The sequence below is a fragment of the Electrona antarctica genome, assembly GCF_951216825.1.
Source record: "Electrona antarctica genome assembly, chromosome: 18".
Taxonomy (NCBI): Eukaryota; Metazoa; Chordata; class Actinopteri; order Myctophiformes; family Myctophidae; genus Electrona; species Electrona antarctica.
The window spans coordinates 18,307,728-18,326,693 of NC_136799.1; the positions used below are offsets into that span (position 1 = coordinate 18,307,728).

At 44.8% G+C, this 18,966-nt stretch overlaps 1 protein-coding gene across 2 annotated transcripts in view; it reads left to right on the forward strand.

The window, feature by feature from the left end:
• Positions 1-18,966, forward strand: part of atrn (attractin) — a 147,066-nt gene that overhangs the window by 69,619 nt on the left and 58,481 nt on the right. For both annotated transcript variants that reach the window (XM_079528363.1, XM_079528364.1), the window contains exon 25: positions 8,890-8,951. In XM_079528363.1, the coding sequence (XP_079384489.1) occupies positions 8,890-8,951 (62 nt within the window). The remainder of the gene's footprint in view (positions 1-8,889; positions 8,952-18,966) is intronic.

An 18,966-nucleotide genomic window follows, 5' to 3' on the forward strand; every position in this document is an offset into this window, starting at 1 on the left:
CAGCAAAATAATAGAACTGCATTTTTACCCTTTAAGTTTTTAACCTTTATTGTACAATCAGACGGATGTTGGCTGTCAGCGGTATCCGAGAGGGAACAATGTTAGCCTCTACATTTGTACTCGATGTATGAGTTTACTTTGTACATGAGTGCACTTTTTATTTCATGGCATGAAAAAGGGGACTGCAACTTAGTGGCTGTGCTGCATAAAAGCAAGATTTGTCACAGGAAATGACCAGCGAGGAACGGCTGCTTCTGGTTTAGCAAGGGAGGAGAACAGAGCATAGTCACCCTGGCTTTGGGGGGGTCTGAGTGAGAGAGAGGAAGGGCTTTGGGGGGGTCTGAGTGAGAGAGAGAAAGGGCTTTCCACATCGCCTGTCTGGCCTGCTTGTACTGTATGCCGGCCTGACCAGGTTCTGGAAGTGATTTGGCTGAGCTCCACCATCCCCTCCACCCCAGAAACACAGGGGAGGGGTGACTGCCTCTTGCTTCCTCCATCGTGTGTGTGTGTGTGTGTGTGTTCAGGCTCAGCTACAGGGAAGAGTAGAGGAAGGTCTGTAGGCCAGCTGCATAGCTTCACCTAGCCAAGCTGAGAACAGAGCAGGGAAGAGAGAGAGAGGGGGGGGTCCCACCACTCCTGCTCCACCCTCCAGGCACCTCTGGACCACCTCAACACCTCCTGCTCTACACCCCTCTCTCCCTGTCTCACGTCTCCCTTGCTGGGTGGGACCATGTAGGAGAGACACCCCCCCCATCCACCACCATCGCCCCTCCTCACCTCAACCCACTCTTCTTTTTTTGAAGCGTAGCATTCAGGTCTGCTGGCGTGCTTTTTTTTTTGTGTGTGCGTTTCGCCCTCCTCGCGCTCATGGAGCTTTACTTTCGACGGCGAGGTAAAGTTTTTAATTTGTCGTAACACTTTCAACTACCTTAACAGCCTCCGTACCGCATCAGTCTTCCTTATTTCGCTTCCTTTCAATCGTTTCTTTCTCACCTGAAGGTTGTTTTTATTCGGCCTTTGTCCCTCTCACATGCTTTCTTGCATGTGAGAGTGCTGTCCTTGTTGGTGGGAGCGTGCCTCTCTCTGGGCTATGTGTGTCTGTGTTGTTTGTGGTTGGTCCTCCAGAGTTGGCAGCAGGGGGACTAGAGTGTTAAGTAATGGATTGTAAAAAGTGGAGAAAGTGCATGGGCAAAGTGGAATGTTAAGTTGAAACACATGCTGAATTGAGAGTGGGCTGCACGAAAGAAGCTTTCCTTAGCTTTTTCCACGCTGCATTATCGTGTGTGCCATTACACAGCCTGCTCTCCCTTTCCTTCTGTCTCACTCGCTCTTCCCCGGCATCACAAGGTTGTGTGTTTTTGTTTGTCCTTCACGAGGTAGGAAGTCCAGCCCCGACTGTGTCTGTTTGTGTCCTTGTGCACGCACAAGCTTGTCTGTCTCTAGTGGTCTCGCAGGGATCGAGTGCACCTATTTTGAATTCTAATCGGGCATTTCACACGGGATGAGCTCTTTTTGAATGTTTCCAATGTTTTCTCCCTGTTTCTCTTCATCTTCTTTTATACATATGGTGGATTCATCTACAGAGCTGAAACTTGTGCCACTCACATTCCAGTAGTCTGCATTAAAGTCAACTGCACACAGCTTATTACTCAGAAACTGGACACTTTGGCCATGCTCGCACCATGTCTGAATGAAAAGCATTTTCCCCCCATAAGGCGTATATAAAAGGTTTCTGAAGAGAGCATCTGTCAGAAAGCAGTGAAGCGCTTCTATAAATACCGCTTGACCCACAGTTGAGCACATCTTTTGAAAGCGACACCTTGGGGCATCACTCAAAATTAATTCAGACAATCAAAGCTAAAACGATCCGATTAACCCAAAACCTCTCTGGCTCTCTTTTCAGTTTCCTTCCCCTTCCTAACCTTTTTTCGTGACGAAGAATAGATTAGAGTCTAATGGTGTCTCTAATTAGATGCAGATGCCAGAGTAATTCCATTATAAAGAGGAGTGATCCATATATGATGGAGATTAGGGCCGCCTTTCAATATACTGTAATGGGATCCTCCGTGGAGCTGTGTGTGTGTGTGTGTGTGTGTGTGTGTGTGTGTGTGTGTGTGTGTGTGTGTGTGTGTGTGTGTGTGTGTGTGTGTGTGTGTGTGTGTGTGTGTGTGTGTGTGTGTGTGTGTGTGTGTGTGTGTGTGTGTGTGTGTGTGTGTGTGTGTGTGTGTGTGTGTGTGTGTGTGTGTGTGTGTGTGTGTGTGTGTGTGTGTGAGCCTTAACCACTTAATGTCTTTGGCATTGCACAAACTCAGCAGCACTCAAGCTTGCAGAACATGGCTGTACACACTTACTTGTGCATACACAGACACGCATACTGTACATGCGTACAGAGCATGGGCGAAGACAAAGGTTTAGTTTGAAGTTCCATACTGACCACTGCATACTCATTTTATCATTATGATTCTCTCTCTTTGCTCTGCTGTATGACAAAAAACCTATACAACAATGTGCAAACACAGCCGCAAGATTTGTGAACTGTTGCGACAAAGGGTGGTTGTATTCCATTAGCTAACCTTCTTAAGGACTACTATCTGTATCAAGTAGACCACTGGACCTTGCACATATACAGTAAACTGAGCTGCTACCTTTAAACACATATTAAATCTCAGTTTTCTGTATACTATTTAAATTGTCCTGAGAAAAGATGCTGCTATTTGTCACAAAGTGACTGCAAAACGATTTGCTGTTATTTGTATCAAAAAAGCTTTATACCCTGTATAACATGATGTATAACGATGCAATGTGACATTGCTCTGTTTACAATATGTTGTACCCCCTCCATCTGTATATACTGAACCCATTTTCAACTGTTTGTATTATATTAGTGACACTTGCTTTGGCAATGTAAACGTATGTTTTCTCATGCCAATAAAGCTCCTTTGAATTGAATTGAAATGTATGCAGCATGCTGGACAAGACCTACGCTGTAGAGTGTATCGGCAGAAGTAGCGGGATTTTGGCAGAAGTAGGCTACCGCTTAAAGGGATAGTTCAGATTTTTTGAACTTAAGCTGTATGAAATACTTGCCATTAATATGGTGGTTGCAACTGTATTAATTGATTGCCCGAGTCCCGTGGTGGGAGTTCTGCTCTGGTTTTGGTCAATATTAAGTAGTTCCGGTCATTTTGTGGGGGGCACTGGGGCCACGCAGTAAAAGTAAATTAATTCGCAAAACTAACGTCATTTGTGTTGTTGACCTATTTCTAAAATATTAGCGCAACTTTCGTTCAACTTTGACCCCTCTATCACATGGAACTATTTTTTGGGCGTAGTGATATGGAAACAAAAAACATAGTTCTGTGTGATAGAGGGGTCAAAAATGAACGAAAGTTGCACTACTATTTTAGAAATAGGTCAACAATACAAATGACGTTAGAGCAGAACTGTATTTCATACAGCTTAAGTTTAAAAAAATCTGAACTATCCCTTTAAGGAAATGACGTTGACGCTTTACAAATCTTTACAAATGAAACAAGTGTTGTGATTGGTCAAAAAAATATGGTATCCGGGGGAAATAAATCTGTTGGATGTTCCGGCCTGACACTTCCACTGATACACACTCTGCCTTAGGTCGTGACCAGGCTTTTCTCTTTGAAGATGAGTAATGCTGGGATTGAGGCTAGTATGTAGTGGTGTGTTATAGTTTTTTATTTTTTCGGAGGGTATACCACAATTATTCCCACACGCACCTGTGGCCTAACCTGACTCCGCCAGATGGGGCAGCAGAGAGTACACTGGGTTCCCCCCTCCTGCTCCCATCTGGGAACTCTCAGGCAAGTCTGCCTGGCCAATCAGCGGCAGCTAGAGGCGGGATCAAGGCAGCACTGTGTATGCCTTGATCCCGCCTCTAGCTGCCGCTGATTGGCCAGGCCGTTTTGTGGCCGGGCATCAAGTCTGCCTGAGAGTTCCCAAATGGGAGCAGGAGGGGGGAACCCAGTGTACTCTCTGCTGCCCCATCTGGCGGAGTCAGGTTACCTGTGGCCAGCACCTCATGACAATAGCCACACATCACATCGGACGCCACATTATCCCACTATCAGAATAGGGTCGACGTGGTGTCTGGTTGCTAGGGCCCAGCTTACCAGCACTCCACTTGCCTCCACACTTCCACAGACTATTCATAAGTACTCTGCCAAGGTTCTAGGCTTATTATCCTGCCCTCAATGTCTATACATATTGTATAGTTAATATAAAATGCATTATTCAGGCACATCTCTGCCACCTGTTTACCCATTAGGACAACTCTACGCAACAACGTCAAACAGCTATGGTCACATCATTCTACAGGCCACAGGTTTCTGTGTTTTTTTTGTTTTTTTTTCGTTTTCCTTTTGCGCTAGTGCTTCTAGTCACATGAAAAACCTGGGTTTGGACGGTATACAATTTTTTTCAAATTGTCTTGGACAGTATACTACGTGTATAGCGTAACATGGTAGAACACACCACATAACATATTTACACCTCTCTCATCTTCCTTGCCCATATTTCTCCATGACTTTGTTATTATCTATCTACAACCTGTTTAATAGAATCCCCCTATTCCCTCGCGCCGATGAGGATACATTTCTTCTGAAATGCCCATTGCGCTTCAAGCGGCTGTCACGAGACATTAGAGACACAATCTTCCTCCCAGAGTTAATGCCCGACTGTAAGCTGGCAGTGGCAGAGGTGGGGACTCTGCTTGAAGATCCTTGGTGTTCCCTAAAGGGCCACTCTCTCCGCCCCGGAACATAATGAGAGTGTCACCTCATTCTCTCCCGACCGCTCACCGCCAACCCCGCCACCAGCCCTGTTTATTAGTGACAACAGACAGCGCAAGGCTGAAACCCAAGATTAGCCGCTACCATAAATGTTATCGCGGATCTTTGTACAGCTAGGGTTGTGACAGTGTGTGACTGGTCGTTCGGATAAAGGGCAACGCATGAGCGGCGAAGTGTGGCCGACACGATGCAGTCGCCGCCGTCGCCGGTGTCTTTTTATTTGTTAAACACCATACGTGTTATGGTGTTAGTTTTTGTCCTTGAAGGCAGCTCTGCTGTCATTAGGAGAGAGCCATGTGCTGTAATCACTCAGGGACACAGATAGCTTTGTTTGGCTGCTGTCACGAAGGCATGCAGTGTTTCAAAACGCCAGCTTAAGGCTTTCTATGATAACTCTTAAGCTTTTGCTCTTGGTAATCACACTGTTTCAGTACTATATCTTTCCCTTTTCTTATTTAATCCTTTTTTTTAATTATACAAGAGAATTACAGCAGAGAATTATAGCAGAAAAAGAGAAGAGATCCCTTCAGATGGAACAAAGGGAGGGGTATCCAAGAAGCTCCTTGAATAATTTCCGTGAAGGCAAAGTTGACCATCCTTGCACTTTTCCAGCATTCCCTCTGTGCGCCCTAGGCAGTTAACATCAGCTTCCATCCAAAAGGCCTTACTGTACCCAGTGTGCACATTTCTAGCATGGGTGGACTGCTATTATATCATACCTGACGAAGACCCACAAGGGTCGAAACGTTGTTTCAATAAAGAATTTTCCTGGGAGCAGAGAAACCGTGTGCGGACATCCCTTCCTTTTTCGTTGTACGTATATTTTTGACCAGCACCTGTAGAATTTCTGGAGATGTGCGTGCTTCCTGTCGGATCCTATCTGGACTGCTATTATAGTCTTGCCTATTGAAACACCCATAACCCTTGCAATTTTACAGCCAGGGTTATGCCAGCACCTACTGGGGTACACCAGCACCTACTGGGGTACACCAGCAAGGACCCTTTGAACTGTCAGCGTTGTGCTACACCCATTGCACAGCTCGGGGTCAGTGGTTCACACTATTCCAAGCTTTAAGACCTAGGAACACCTATACCTTTCAAGCCGGGAGAGGGGGGGGGGGGAGGTGGTGTGTGTGTGTGTGTGTGTGTGTGTGTGTGTGTGTGTGTGTGTGTGTGTGTGTGTGTGTGTGTGTGTGTGTGTGTGTGTGTGTGTGTGTGTGTGTGTGTGTGTGTGTGTGTGTGTGTGTGTGTGTGTGTGTGTGTGTGTGTGTGTGTGTGTGTGTGTGTGAGAACATCCTTTTTTATTTAATATACACACACACTTCAGAAGACTTAGGTCAGGATTTAGAAGACATGTTTAGAACCGGCCTCAGGTCTATGGTCCATTGAGCAACACATGGAATAGAACCCGTAACCCAGTCAGTGTTGGAGCCACACACAAGGACAGGAATGTACGATCCAGACAGTAATGAGCAGCATGTGCTCTTGCCGTGATCACCTCTGCCAGCACCATTTTGCTCTAGGAAACATCATGGCTATAGTCATGAAAAACAAGTTGCCGCCACACATCTGGTGTCTTTGTGTACTACCTACCCCCGTCCCATGCTGATGACATCATCAGTGCAGGTTTCCAATGGGCACATTATCGCTATGAGGCTCGCCTCGCCTCTCCTCTCCTCGGTGTTGAACTGTCTGGAGGACAACGATCTCACGGAGGGTTCTGCACCTCAACAGCAACACATTACCAAGCCAGATGGTCCCGACAACACAGGGAAATGAGACCTGCAGACATTTTTACTGACACTTCTTCATAATGGCAGAGCATGGTGCGTGCGTGCATGTGTGTGTGAACCTGTGCATGAATGCTCATTACTTAATTCTTGTATGTCCAGGTCATGTGCCGTTGGCTCATCGTTTGACATTACCCTTTACCATTCGGCGGTCACCATGGTTATAAGCGATGTGTTGTCATTTAATTTTGCAGCGAGTCACTGTAGTTTAACATGCTCCTATCCTACTTAGGGAACTGAGCACGTATTAAGTATTCATAAGCCCACACTGACGTGAGCGCAGCCGTTTCCTCCAGCTTTTGTCTTTTTTCCCTTTCTTCTCTTTTTTTTAATCCCCCTCCCTTCTTTTCCTGCAAAATGATATGCAAATCACTGTGCATTATGGTGGAGTGAATAATAATGAGCAGGGATGGGTGATCTGGTCTGAGGTGTCACCGCAGAAAAGGACTGCTTGTGTTAAACTGTTTTTGTGTGAGTGAATACAAGTGGAGCAAGCTTTGCTGTCTGGGACGCAGTACCAATGTTTGGGCAGAGAGGGGCACTGTTGTCCCAGGCAGGGGTATGTCCTGTTCGGGCTGTGCGGTGCATTAGGTATTGGAAACTCTACTCCTGGCAACCTTGATTAAGACAGGATGTCATTAGTACGATTGCTCTTGATGATGATTACGCAGAGAGAATTGTCTGCCCACGCATGGATGGAAAACAAGGTTTGCGTGGCTCCGTGGGCAGCTCAGGTGCTGACTTTTCACATGTTTAATTGAAGGGGAATGTGATGTGGAACTCACAAAGAAATAAAATAAAAAGAGGGAAAGTGTAATTTCCCATGAGGAATGAATAGAAGTTGAAAAAACTGGGCTCTTGCATTCAACACAAGTTGGCAAGCTGTTAATAAGGTTAATCAGTGAAAAAAATAACTTTATTCACCGACTGCAATGAATGGTTAGTAATTTGCCTTGGTGGCCTTGGTGTAAAGACCCACCACCAACTTCTACAATATCACTTTGGATACAGTACCACACACGTGTCATGGGGACCACACAGGACACCAAGTACTGTACAGTGCAGGAGTCGTGTTGACCTCTAACATAGCAGTGCAGCACATCCTAACACACGTGCAGGGGGGGCAGGACTTCATGTACAGTACAATAGGACAGACATATCGACAATGTGCGTAACGGCACAATACCGACATGTGAGGTACTGTACAGATACAGAAGGACCTCAACTGCAGTCTGCAGCGCAAGGGGACAACGCAGAACCATTGAGTGCCGAGATGTGTTTGCGGGAAACGACGGCGACACAATACGGCCTCACAAAGTATTCACAAGGACGGGGAATAGACTGGACGATTTCCATGGCAACTGAGTACACAAGTACTTGCACACGGTTACAAGAACAATGGCACCTCACATGCCGTTTAAAGGCAGTGAACATATTGCAACCGACGTGGACACTGAAGTACGGAACACGGAACCTCATATCGACGGCTAACACTTACTTACTGTGAAGTGCACAGTACAGGTGAAAGTTCCTCGAAGGGTCCCCCCCCCCCCATGTAGATATAAAGACCATATAAAGATCCTCGTGTCCACAAACATGCACCCTTAGGATTCAGTTAAATTTACACTGAGCAATTTGGTTGTGTACAACGCAGAGTGGACGATACATAAAACATGTGACGCCTGTAATTCCAAGCAGAGGAGACGTTTGTCTCTTCCTCTCCCCTGCTTTCCTTTTTGAAGGAGGTCACTTTCAGTTTGGAGTCTGCGTGATTATGAGACAGTATTGCTGAGCCGTCCATTTGAAATGAGTCGCTTTATCTGTCTCTCCGTGTCTCCATTTTTTCCCTCTTGACTTTCCCCCTCTCTCTTTCTGTCTTTTTAGCCCCACTAGATTTATAGTTGGGTGCCTGCCGGAGTAGCACACATAAAATAGGATATCTGCAAACTTGTAGATCTGTGTTTGTGTTTGACATGGCACAGAACAAAGTATAAATTAGGCATAATGATGGTGATGTCAGTCCATCGGTCCAACATATCTTGAAAGCTTCTTGTTGGATTTCTTGGATTGTTCATCAATGTTTGGTCATAAACAAGATATTTGGTGTATTGTAGTGCTTTTAGACAGTGTTGTTTCTCTCTTTCTCTCGTCGTCTCTTCTAATGTATTGAATTAACATGGATGTTATATGTACAGTTGTGCCAAGTACAAGGCGAGATCATCAATAGAAATATAATAATCAATAATCTCAGTGTCTCACTGTCTTTTCTTACTTTGCAGATCGCCTTCTCCCAGCACAGTAACTTCATGGACCTGGTGCAGTTCTTTGTCACGTTCTTCAGGTGAGTCCCACCATGGCACGCACGCACGCACGCACGCACCAGTGGTTCCCAAAGTGGGTTCCGGGGACCCCCAGGGGTCCTTGAGGCAGTTCCAGGGGGTCCCCAGCTAAATGATAGTTTGGAACCAAATGGACCCTTATGGGTCTGTAACTCTGAGAGTGTACAAATGGAACCCGTTAGGGTCCATTTGGTTCCATTTGTACACTCTCACACTTCACAGTTAAATTAACATTGATTTTACAATATAAATTGGGGGTCCCAGAGATATGAATGTCATTAAATGGGGGTCCGTAGACTAATGCATGTCAAACTGGGGGCCCTTGAAATGAAAATGGTTGAAAATCACTGCTAGAGCCATACAAATCTTCTCTTACGGGGGTCCTTGGCATATATTTTGAAATGGGGGTCCACGGGCAAACTAGTGTCATTTTGGGGGTCCTTGACATGACAAAGTTTGGGAACCACTCCACACACACACACACACACACACACACACACACACACACACCTCACCACCACCACCAAACAACACTTTCCATTACCGCACAGACTAAACACCTGACCGGTATCCGGTTTTGGTGACAGGACCGTATACTGTACATAAGTATGAACTGTGGATAATATGTTTATGTTCTTTTAATAACACAATGGAAAATAAGAGCAACATCGTCTCCTCTTCTCCATTACTGAATTTGGTTTGCATAACATACAGTATGACAGCAACTGTTGCTTTATGCAATTAGGAAAGATCAGGGAAAACGTGTCAATACTTATGAGCAATCACATATGGTGATCCACCTAGAATCGTCAATATGGACCCCAATCAAGGGTTGAAGTAGAAGGTGTGTGTGTGTGCGTGTGTGTGCACGCACGCGTGTGTGTGTGTGTGTGTGTGTGCACGCATGCACATGCGTGTGTGTGTGTGCGTGCATGCATGCACATGCATGTGTTGAAATGCAATATATATCCCAGGGCTGGAGTCTACCTCTTCAGGAATTGCTGTAATGTGTTATCGATTAAGAAACTGGACAGGACCAAAAGTGGGGAAACCGTTGGAGATGTGTGTGCGTGCAGTTTGTGTATAATTTGTGTGCCTCCATTATAGACCCTTTGTTTGCGTGTATGTGTGTGTGCGTGCGTGTGCTTGTGTGTCTCAACCCACATGCATGCCTTCTCCCTGAAGGGAATATGGCCATTGAAGCAGTTTGTGTTTGGGCAGCACAATGCCCTTAAAGAAATTACAGAGTTCTGTGTCATAGTGCTTTTATTGATCCTGTAGCTACGTACAATTCATACACAAACACATGCACCTTAATGCACAAAGAAATACGCACCGACCACCGCACAGACAGACAGACAGACAGACAGCCTTGATAGTGCTGATTTGTAGGAATCGAGGCCTTTTTTGAGCAGCCCGTGTGAGCGATTGCTGTGATGTTCAGAAAGCAACGCTTTTAAACGTCGCCTGAAAATCCTCCCATCTTTCACCCGGGGTGCTTTGATCTATCGGCCTTTTTTGTGGGATGGAAGCTCTGCATTAAAAGTTGGAGCAATATTTGTCTTGTCGCACTAAAGCTGAACCGACCTCACCTGCCTCCCTTGCACCTCAAACACAAACACACAAATTCAAACCCCGCAATTAGCCGTGCGTGGGAAATGCATGCATGCATGTTAATACACACACGTCAGTATTGGGAACATGTACACATTAGGGCATTCACTTCTAGTCATTTTTACTAGTTGACTAGTTGCCTAGTTTACTAGTCAACTAGTCGACTAGATGTTTAACTACCTATTATGTAAAAAATAAAATACATTTAAAAAATAAACTTTTTTCTTTTTGGAAATAAATATTTGTACATTGAAAAACTGTGTACATGGTGACTATAACTTTTTTTTTTTTCTCTTATCAACTAGTCAACTAGTACCAACAAGGTTGACTAGTGGATTTACTAGTTGCTTAATGCCCTAGTACACATCTGCATTCAAAGCATGAGAGACAAAACGTATCAATTTCCTTTTTTAAAAGGAAATCTAAATCGGTTAACATCTCTCTCTCTCTTTCTCACATTCTGTTCCCTACATCCTCTCTCGCCCCTCTCTTATTTCCCACCGGTAGCTGTTTCTGAGCCCTGTCCACTCTAAACAATGTTTGCCATTCTACCAGTAGCGTTTCCACCGTGTCTTTCTTAGAAATACACACCTCGTCTATTTTCTTTCCGCTTGCTGCTCACGGACCGCAGCCAACTCAAAAAGTGTCATACTGACATCATTATCAGCATATCATTTTTGTTTTATTTTCACTATTGTGACATATTCTGTATATCAACGGAATATGTCATAGACAAAGCATATAACTCAAATTATTTGCCTTTCCTAATTCACTCGTTCTTAGGGCCGATTCATACTCCTATTTTACCGCTGTAGTGCCGAAATGATTTCGGCTCGTCAGAAATTTTCAGTAGCACCGAAGAGTCGACTTTAGGACGGTACCCCCCCCCCCCCCGAACCTCAAATGACGTCGCATTGTAGGCTCTACAGAGCCGAACCGACTTTTATTCGGCTCTAAAATGGGAGTATGAATCGCGCCTTACTGTGCAGGCTGCTTTCAGTCTCGAATATGAGCCAGACAGGAAATACAGAAAAAAGAACATATTGATCTAAACAAAGTTGATGAATTTCCATATATATTAAGGCTACGGTGAAATATGGATTAAAATAATATTTTGACCATGCCAATTTGATACTGTAATTTTAAATAAATATGTGGCATTTTGGCTACTCTTGCCGTTTTTACATGTAGATTCCATTAGGGCTATTGCGCATAGGCCTATTCCAGATGTTTAACTTTAGACTATAGCTAATATCACCAGTCTATACTTTTACCAATACCTATATGATAAACAGGGTAATATGACAGTATGTCATCATCAATCCCTGCAGATTTCAGCATTCCCATTGCTCAAAAGTGCAATGGGAAAGCTGAAACCCGGAAAAGTAGCAGGGATTGTGGTCTGGCGGTCGGTCTGTCTCGCTCGTCCTCTCTCTCTCTCTCTCTGTGCCCACACTCACACCAAGCTATACTAATAAAAGAGATGGTCATGACAGTCCCATTATAGCAGACCCGGGGCTTGAAACTATGAATCACTGCAAACAAAGTGCATATGACAGCGCATGTGACAACCTTTTGTCCCACTGGCTGAGATGTTTCACTGGAAACTTTTAAATCTTCATGTAATTTAGAGGATCATGTCTCCCAAGCTTGCACAAAATATATTTGGTGGAAAAAAAGAACTATCCGGAAAGATATGGAAATGTCAGTAAAGTATTTTTTTTCAGTAATTTTCTCAGTCAGTGAAGGTTTTAATTCAACTGCTCCTTGTAGTCGAACGAAGTGACCCAAACAACACGTTTTCTCCTTACATAAGACTCAGGCAATGATTGTTTGTAGCAAAGCAGAATTTATGTTTAGTAAAACAAAAAGTGACTACAGTGAATATAGATGCTAATACAGTAAGTAGAGTAAGTACTAACACACACACAGTAGTGAAATATGCTGACAGAGGATAGAGTAGAGACAGACTTTCAGTGAGTCATGTACAACTACAGTATATGGCCCAAAGATATTTGGCTCTTATCATTCACCACTGCAATGGCGGGTGAGACACATTGTTGTTGTTGGTCTAAGCAGATTGGCTGCTAGAATTCAGAGGTTAAGACACCACTGGTGACAAGGTTATACAGTTACTTCAGCAACATGGAAGTCTGCATGAGGACCATAATTCTGTGGTGTTGTGGAGCAATGCTCCCCTTTATTGTTGTGTTTTCTTGTTTCTAACATTAAAGTATAAGCCTTAGAAGAAGAAGAAAGTCCAATGTCTCTTGAACGGAGGAGTTGAGGCCACATTGTCGGCCTATTGAAGTTTTTCTATTTGTCAAACCACGCACGCACGCACACACGCGCACACACACACACACACACACACACACACACACACACACACACACACACACACACACACCAAAGAAAGCATCAGTTAACCTTCCAATAGCCTGCTGATGAAACCTTGTAGTTCTAGAAATCTCTGTTCCCCAAGAGAACGTGTCTCAGGTGTGCTCCTCTGTTGCTAATATTAACATCATGAGGTGGCACGAGGGGAATACTTCGTCTTGCCAACTTCATGAGAATGAAACACTGTTGAAATGTTCCGCGTGTAGTGATATAAGTTCAATCCGAGGCAATGTGGATCAACCTTTGAAATGTGTCGTACTAGACTACATGAATTCTAATGTTTCCTGTAGGGGTTTCCTAAGGTTGTAAGGTTTATACTTAATTGCATGCTGGTGTCGTGCTGCATGCACCAAAAGTTCTGTAGCCAATCTATAAGCTCACAACAAGTCAGGAGAAATCAGGACTTGTAACAGTTATATGTAGTATGTTTGTAGTCATGGTAGCAAATAGCAGTGCTATTGAACTCTGAACCTGCCAGCATCATTATTGATCCATCTATGCAGGGAATTGAACCCTCAACTCAGGCAGTGATAACACTGTTCTCTATCTGTTGAACACAGGGCTGTGCAGGTTAACGTGAGGGGAATGATAATATTAAGCCATCGGTTATAATAAAATGCTTTCGAAACAAAGACAACCTAATGAGACAACCATGACGCACATGACAGATTCCTGCTAAATCGCCCCAAGGCAGCCTAAATATCTTTTGAAAGATGTCATACTTAGTGAGAAAAAATATTATAGTTTATAATGGAATGGCTGTTGCGAGTGTGACCAACTGTATGGTTGATGCGTTAGCCAGCCATGCACCCTAGGGGGACATAAAAGGATGGGGGTGGATGTGATACCCGCAGATCTCTCGCCCTCAGGGTAATGGAGGTCTGGGCAGGTGAATGAGTCACACTAACAATTTGGGTCACTCATCTCTCAAAGAAAGACGTGCTTGATTCAAACGCACATCGAAGAGATGCAAGAGGGTTTGCCGTAGGCTGAGTGCCTGAAAGCTTCTCTCTGCAGTGTTGACACTGTTCCTGACCTGCATCATCAGCTAATAGGTTGTTGTTGAGGGTTTTGTGGGGCAGGGATACATAATGTGATGCTGCCTGCTGCAGGGCTTTGCTGTTTAACACAGGGATTCACACTGTAAATCAAAAGGCTAAAATTGCGAGGTGGTTTGGACACAAGTGAGTGGTGCAACTCCGTTGGGGGGGTGGGGGAAGCTCCAGACCCACAGGATTCCAGCGAGCCGCCCCACGTCCGAAACGGTTGAGAAATGACAGTTACCGTGTGGGGGTCCCTCTACTGTACCCTCTACTGTACTGTACTGTCACTGTACTGACCCACAGGAACGCACCCAGGGGGCTGGCCCGATTCCGGCGAGCCGCCCCGCGTCCGAAACGGTTGAGGAATGAGTTACCATGTGGGGGTCCCTCTACTGTACTGTACTGTACTGGCACACCCAAAATCACCATATATACAGTTAATATGTGCTTGTGTGTGTGTTAGGTTGCGCACAGGTGGTGAAAAACAACCATGCTGTTTTCATGCTCAGACGCACCCACCCACCCAGCCAGCCACCCACACACATAGCTCTGTAAGGGAGTGGTTGCACCACTCAAAAAAAAGAGAAGAATAAAAGCATCTGCCTGTTCACAAGGTGTCACAATGCAACATGTTGTAGATAAGCTAATTTCGCTACGTGTTGTATAACAGTAAGACTTCTACATGTGCCCCCCCCCCCCCCTCCCAAGGAGCACATGTGCACCCTGGGGAAAAACTTCACTTTCGTATTATTGTTTCTGTCTGTTGACACACGCAACATACAATGATGTGCGGTATTAGAATGATCTGTTCTGACTACAATTCGCCCTTCCACCCAGCACTAGTCCTCCACCCCTCCATTGTGCTCGAACCTCCAATTCCCATGTAATCAATCGCCACCACCGCACTGAATACTCTGTTCACCATCCTCCCGCTCTTCTCTCAACATCCATCCCATCCGTCATTTGACCAGTTCGTCCATCAATCGCAACGTAATCAAAATCCCCCCCCCCCCCCCCCCCCCCCCACCCCCTCCAAAAAGCTACATCTGCAATATTTATTCCAGGGGGAAAAGAAAGGGAGCTTCCTGAACAAGGTCTTGTTTTGGTGTGTCCCCCAGTGCCATTTTGAATATGATCAATGGGGAAACAAAATCTTTCTTCTCTGACAACAGCTCCCATTCCTCGCTGTGCACTTACAGGATCACACGTTTTTCCCCTCAGCTTGTTGTCTTTTCGCTGAAGCAACACCAAAGTAGACTGCTGAGAATTACTTGCATGTTGTTGCTGTCAGGCAGAAACCTTGTATCAACATAGTTTTGTTGTAAATGTATCCCCTACTTTATCATACAAGAGTGACACACACAAGTAGTTAAAATAACAGATCTGTAAGCTCACAACGCATAGCGATGCAACACGTTGTGAGCTTGTAGATTGGCCATGTTGACTATTTTTCTTTTTAATATATAATAAAAAAGGGAATGTTTTTGGACATGCATGGTTCCCACCCGACAGCGACGATCTATCACACTTCATACACTCGGAAGTTGTGGTATGCAGCAAAGTGAGCATTAACGGCATCCACATACAGCAGCCCAGTGAAGACCTCCACCAGACCACCAATCAGCAGCATTCTCCAGGGGCTATGGCGAGGGTTTTTTGTGGGGGGAGACGCAGCGTGTTAGCGCGTGGCTGCACAGCGGTGCCCCCCACTCCGTCTCTGCGGTAAACTTTCATCCCCCCTCTCTTTGTAGTATTCTATTAGCTAGCAGCTGCAGACCCCAGGGGAAATGTGCTCGGCGGAGATAGGCTCTTTGTCATCATCCGTCGCCAACGTCAACACGCGTGCATACACACGCACACACACACACACACACACCACACACACACACACACACACACACACACACACACACACACACACACACACACACACACACACACACACACAGAGAGAGAACGGAGAAGGAGACACAAGTTGCCACACAGGCGGCCAGACATACACGCATGAGCGAACTCAAATCCATGCTGGCATGAAATACAAGCCAGACAACCAGCATGGGTACGGACTACACAACAAACACACAGACAGACACACACGCACACACACACACACACACACACACACACAGGCACTTACAAACTGTAAAATCTTCAGTATTCATTCATCCGTTTAACTTGTAACTCAGAGTGTACGAATGTAACCAAACGGACCTGTAAGGGTCCATTTGCTTTAACGCTCAGAGTTAAATGAGAACTGAGGATTTTACTCTGCACCCTCCCTCCCACATACATGCAAGACTTTAACAGACGCAGGCATGAGTGCCTAGTGACACATGGAGGCGTTCCTATGAGTACTCACTTGCACATGTGCGTGTGTGCGTGCGTGCATCACACACACACACACACACACACACAATTCAGCAGTGTGTCTACTCTGCCCACATTGACACACACACGCACACACACACAGCTCTGGGTTTTGGGCCAGTGCCATAAGTGCAGAGGAACATGCAGCTGTGCTGCCATCAGCAGTGTCACACTGTGGCTGTGAAGGCTCGGCTGCTGCACAGTAAGATCCTCAGTGTTAAGTTAACTCTGAGCGTATACAAATGTAACATGTTAACATTTGTACACGCTCAGAGTTATACATGGATCATTCTAAGACGGACATGCAGTAACCAGTGTTATTGGCTGATTCCCGTGATAAATCACCTTGTATCAGTCTCACGTGCGTTATTTGTGATTCAGTGTATCCGTTGCTGACAGTGAGGGAGGGGCAGCGATAATTGTAGCCATAGGGTGGCGACTGACTGAGGGGCTTCGAGCAGGGCTTTTAATGGAAATAAGCCATACCCTTCACTCGTAAACCACAAAGTTGCTCTTCTTGGTGCATGCTGACAGACACAAGAAGCCAGGAAATAATTTCTTGTAAAATTGTTCTTGTAGTAAATTGTTAAGAACTGTTTTTTATTGAGACGTGACTATAATTTTCACGTTTCCATATGTGTTACAGTTTTAGAAAAGCAATAACTTAAGCCATGTGAGGTTGTGGTTTACCTCGAATTTACAAATGGCGAGAGTGTTAGAGGCCAGGGCTTAAAGTTCTCAGTCCTGGGGACTGATTTCAGTCCTGAGGATTTCATAGGGGTCATTTAATGAGATCAGTGCAGATTTGCAAAAAAACATTTTCTGTCTTGGATTTTTTTAGCTTTAAGCCCTGGTTAGAGGCACTCTACTATGTGTCGTGCCTACTTCGCCTCTCAGCCATTCTACGGTAAAAAGAGACCTAGTGGATTATTGCTTTAATTAATTAACGCTGAGTATTTTACTGTGTAATATTGTCTTTCTGTCAAGTTACTACATGCCTCGCCTTTTACTCTCGTAACAAGCACACATAAGGGTAATGTACAAGTGCAGCAGTATACACATGAACAGAGAGGCTGTTAATACCCCTTGTGAACACACTTTGCCTACACACTGGTGATGTTGACACGCGCACACACACACACACACACACACACACACACACACACACACACACACACACACACACACACACAGACATTGAATACATGCACAAACACGAGGCAATGGGATTTAAAGGATTTACATTTTTTGGGATTCATGTTGAAATGCTATACATTCAATTCAGCAGTGTGTCTGCCCACACTGACACTGGTGTGCACGCTCTTGCTTACAGCCTGTGACAGACAGTGCATATAGAGGTTGGGGCCGGCTCTATGCAATCAATTTGTGTGTCAGTTTAGAAAGCCATTCATTTACTAAAGGCAGAGCATTCATTTTCAATTATTTCCCACTGCTATTGGTTCTGTACGACTTTATTATCAAGGAACAATACAAATAAAAAAGCAATCCACCTTGAATAATTGAATACAAAGTGATATTGACCTCCTATGCACCCACTCTCCTATCCGTGATGGGAGCTATAGACTATAGCACCCATCAAGGTTAGGAGAGGAGGTGGAGGAGAACTCATAATATTGTGGCTTCCTATAATAAAGGAAGGCACAATATGAAAATAGAGAGGCTGTGTGTATGTATATTTATTTAATTATTGAGGAAAATGTACAGAATAACAGAAAACAAAAGATGTGCGTTGTCTGGGTAACTATTTTTTAACCACATGAACCCTAGCATCCCTTTACTGGTCTTGTCATATTCAACATGGCTATTGTAGACCAGAGATATCTTGAAGATTCAAGGAGGACAAGGGAGGAGGCCAAGCATAGACCCCTGGCGAACCCGGTCCGCCAGGGGGATATTCAATCAGGTATATACAGTAGGAGTCAAGCGATTATATGAGCATTGATTTAGAACAGTGAAAATAAACGTTGACTGATACTATGTTTGACTTGTCCTCATTTTCCATTTTAGCACACAACTCTTAGCCAATCAGAAATGAGTATTTACTCTTGGATACTCCCAATTATTATTTTTATGCATTGCATTTTTACACAATTTTACTGTCTACACACACATTATATACATTGTAAACTGGGTCCCTGATGACCCCCTGCAGTGTTGAGTGACAGGGACATCTCTCAGCTGGCTCTTCCCCTGAGATGGCCTGGAGAGATTCTTCATTTACATGCATGCACGCACGCGCACCACACACACACACACACACACACACACACACACACACACACACACACACACATGTAAATGCATACACAGTAAACAACCTTGCAATGCAAAAAGACACACTAAAAAGCATGTAAACACAAACTTTACACTCACACCCATACTGGCTCACACACAATTTAATGTGGGCAGAATAAACACAGAAATGCACACAATCATTGTCTGGCTTCCCTAAGGGGTCTCCTGGGGCACTCAGTGAGGGTGGCTGCTGCCAGGTCTGCGGTTGGCTCAGTGCCATAATATATATATATGCCTGGCTCTGTCGTTTCCCCTCTCACTCATTCTCTTTGTCTCT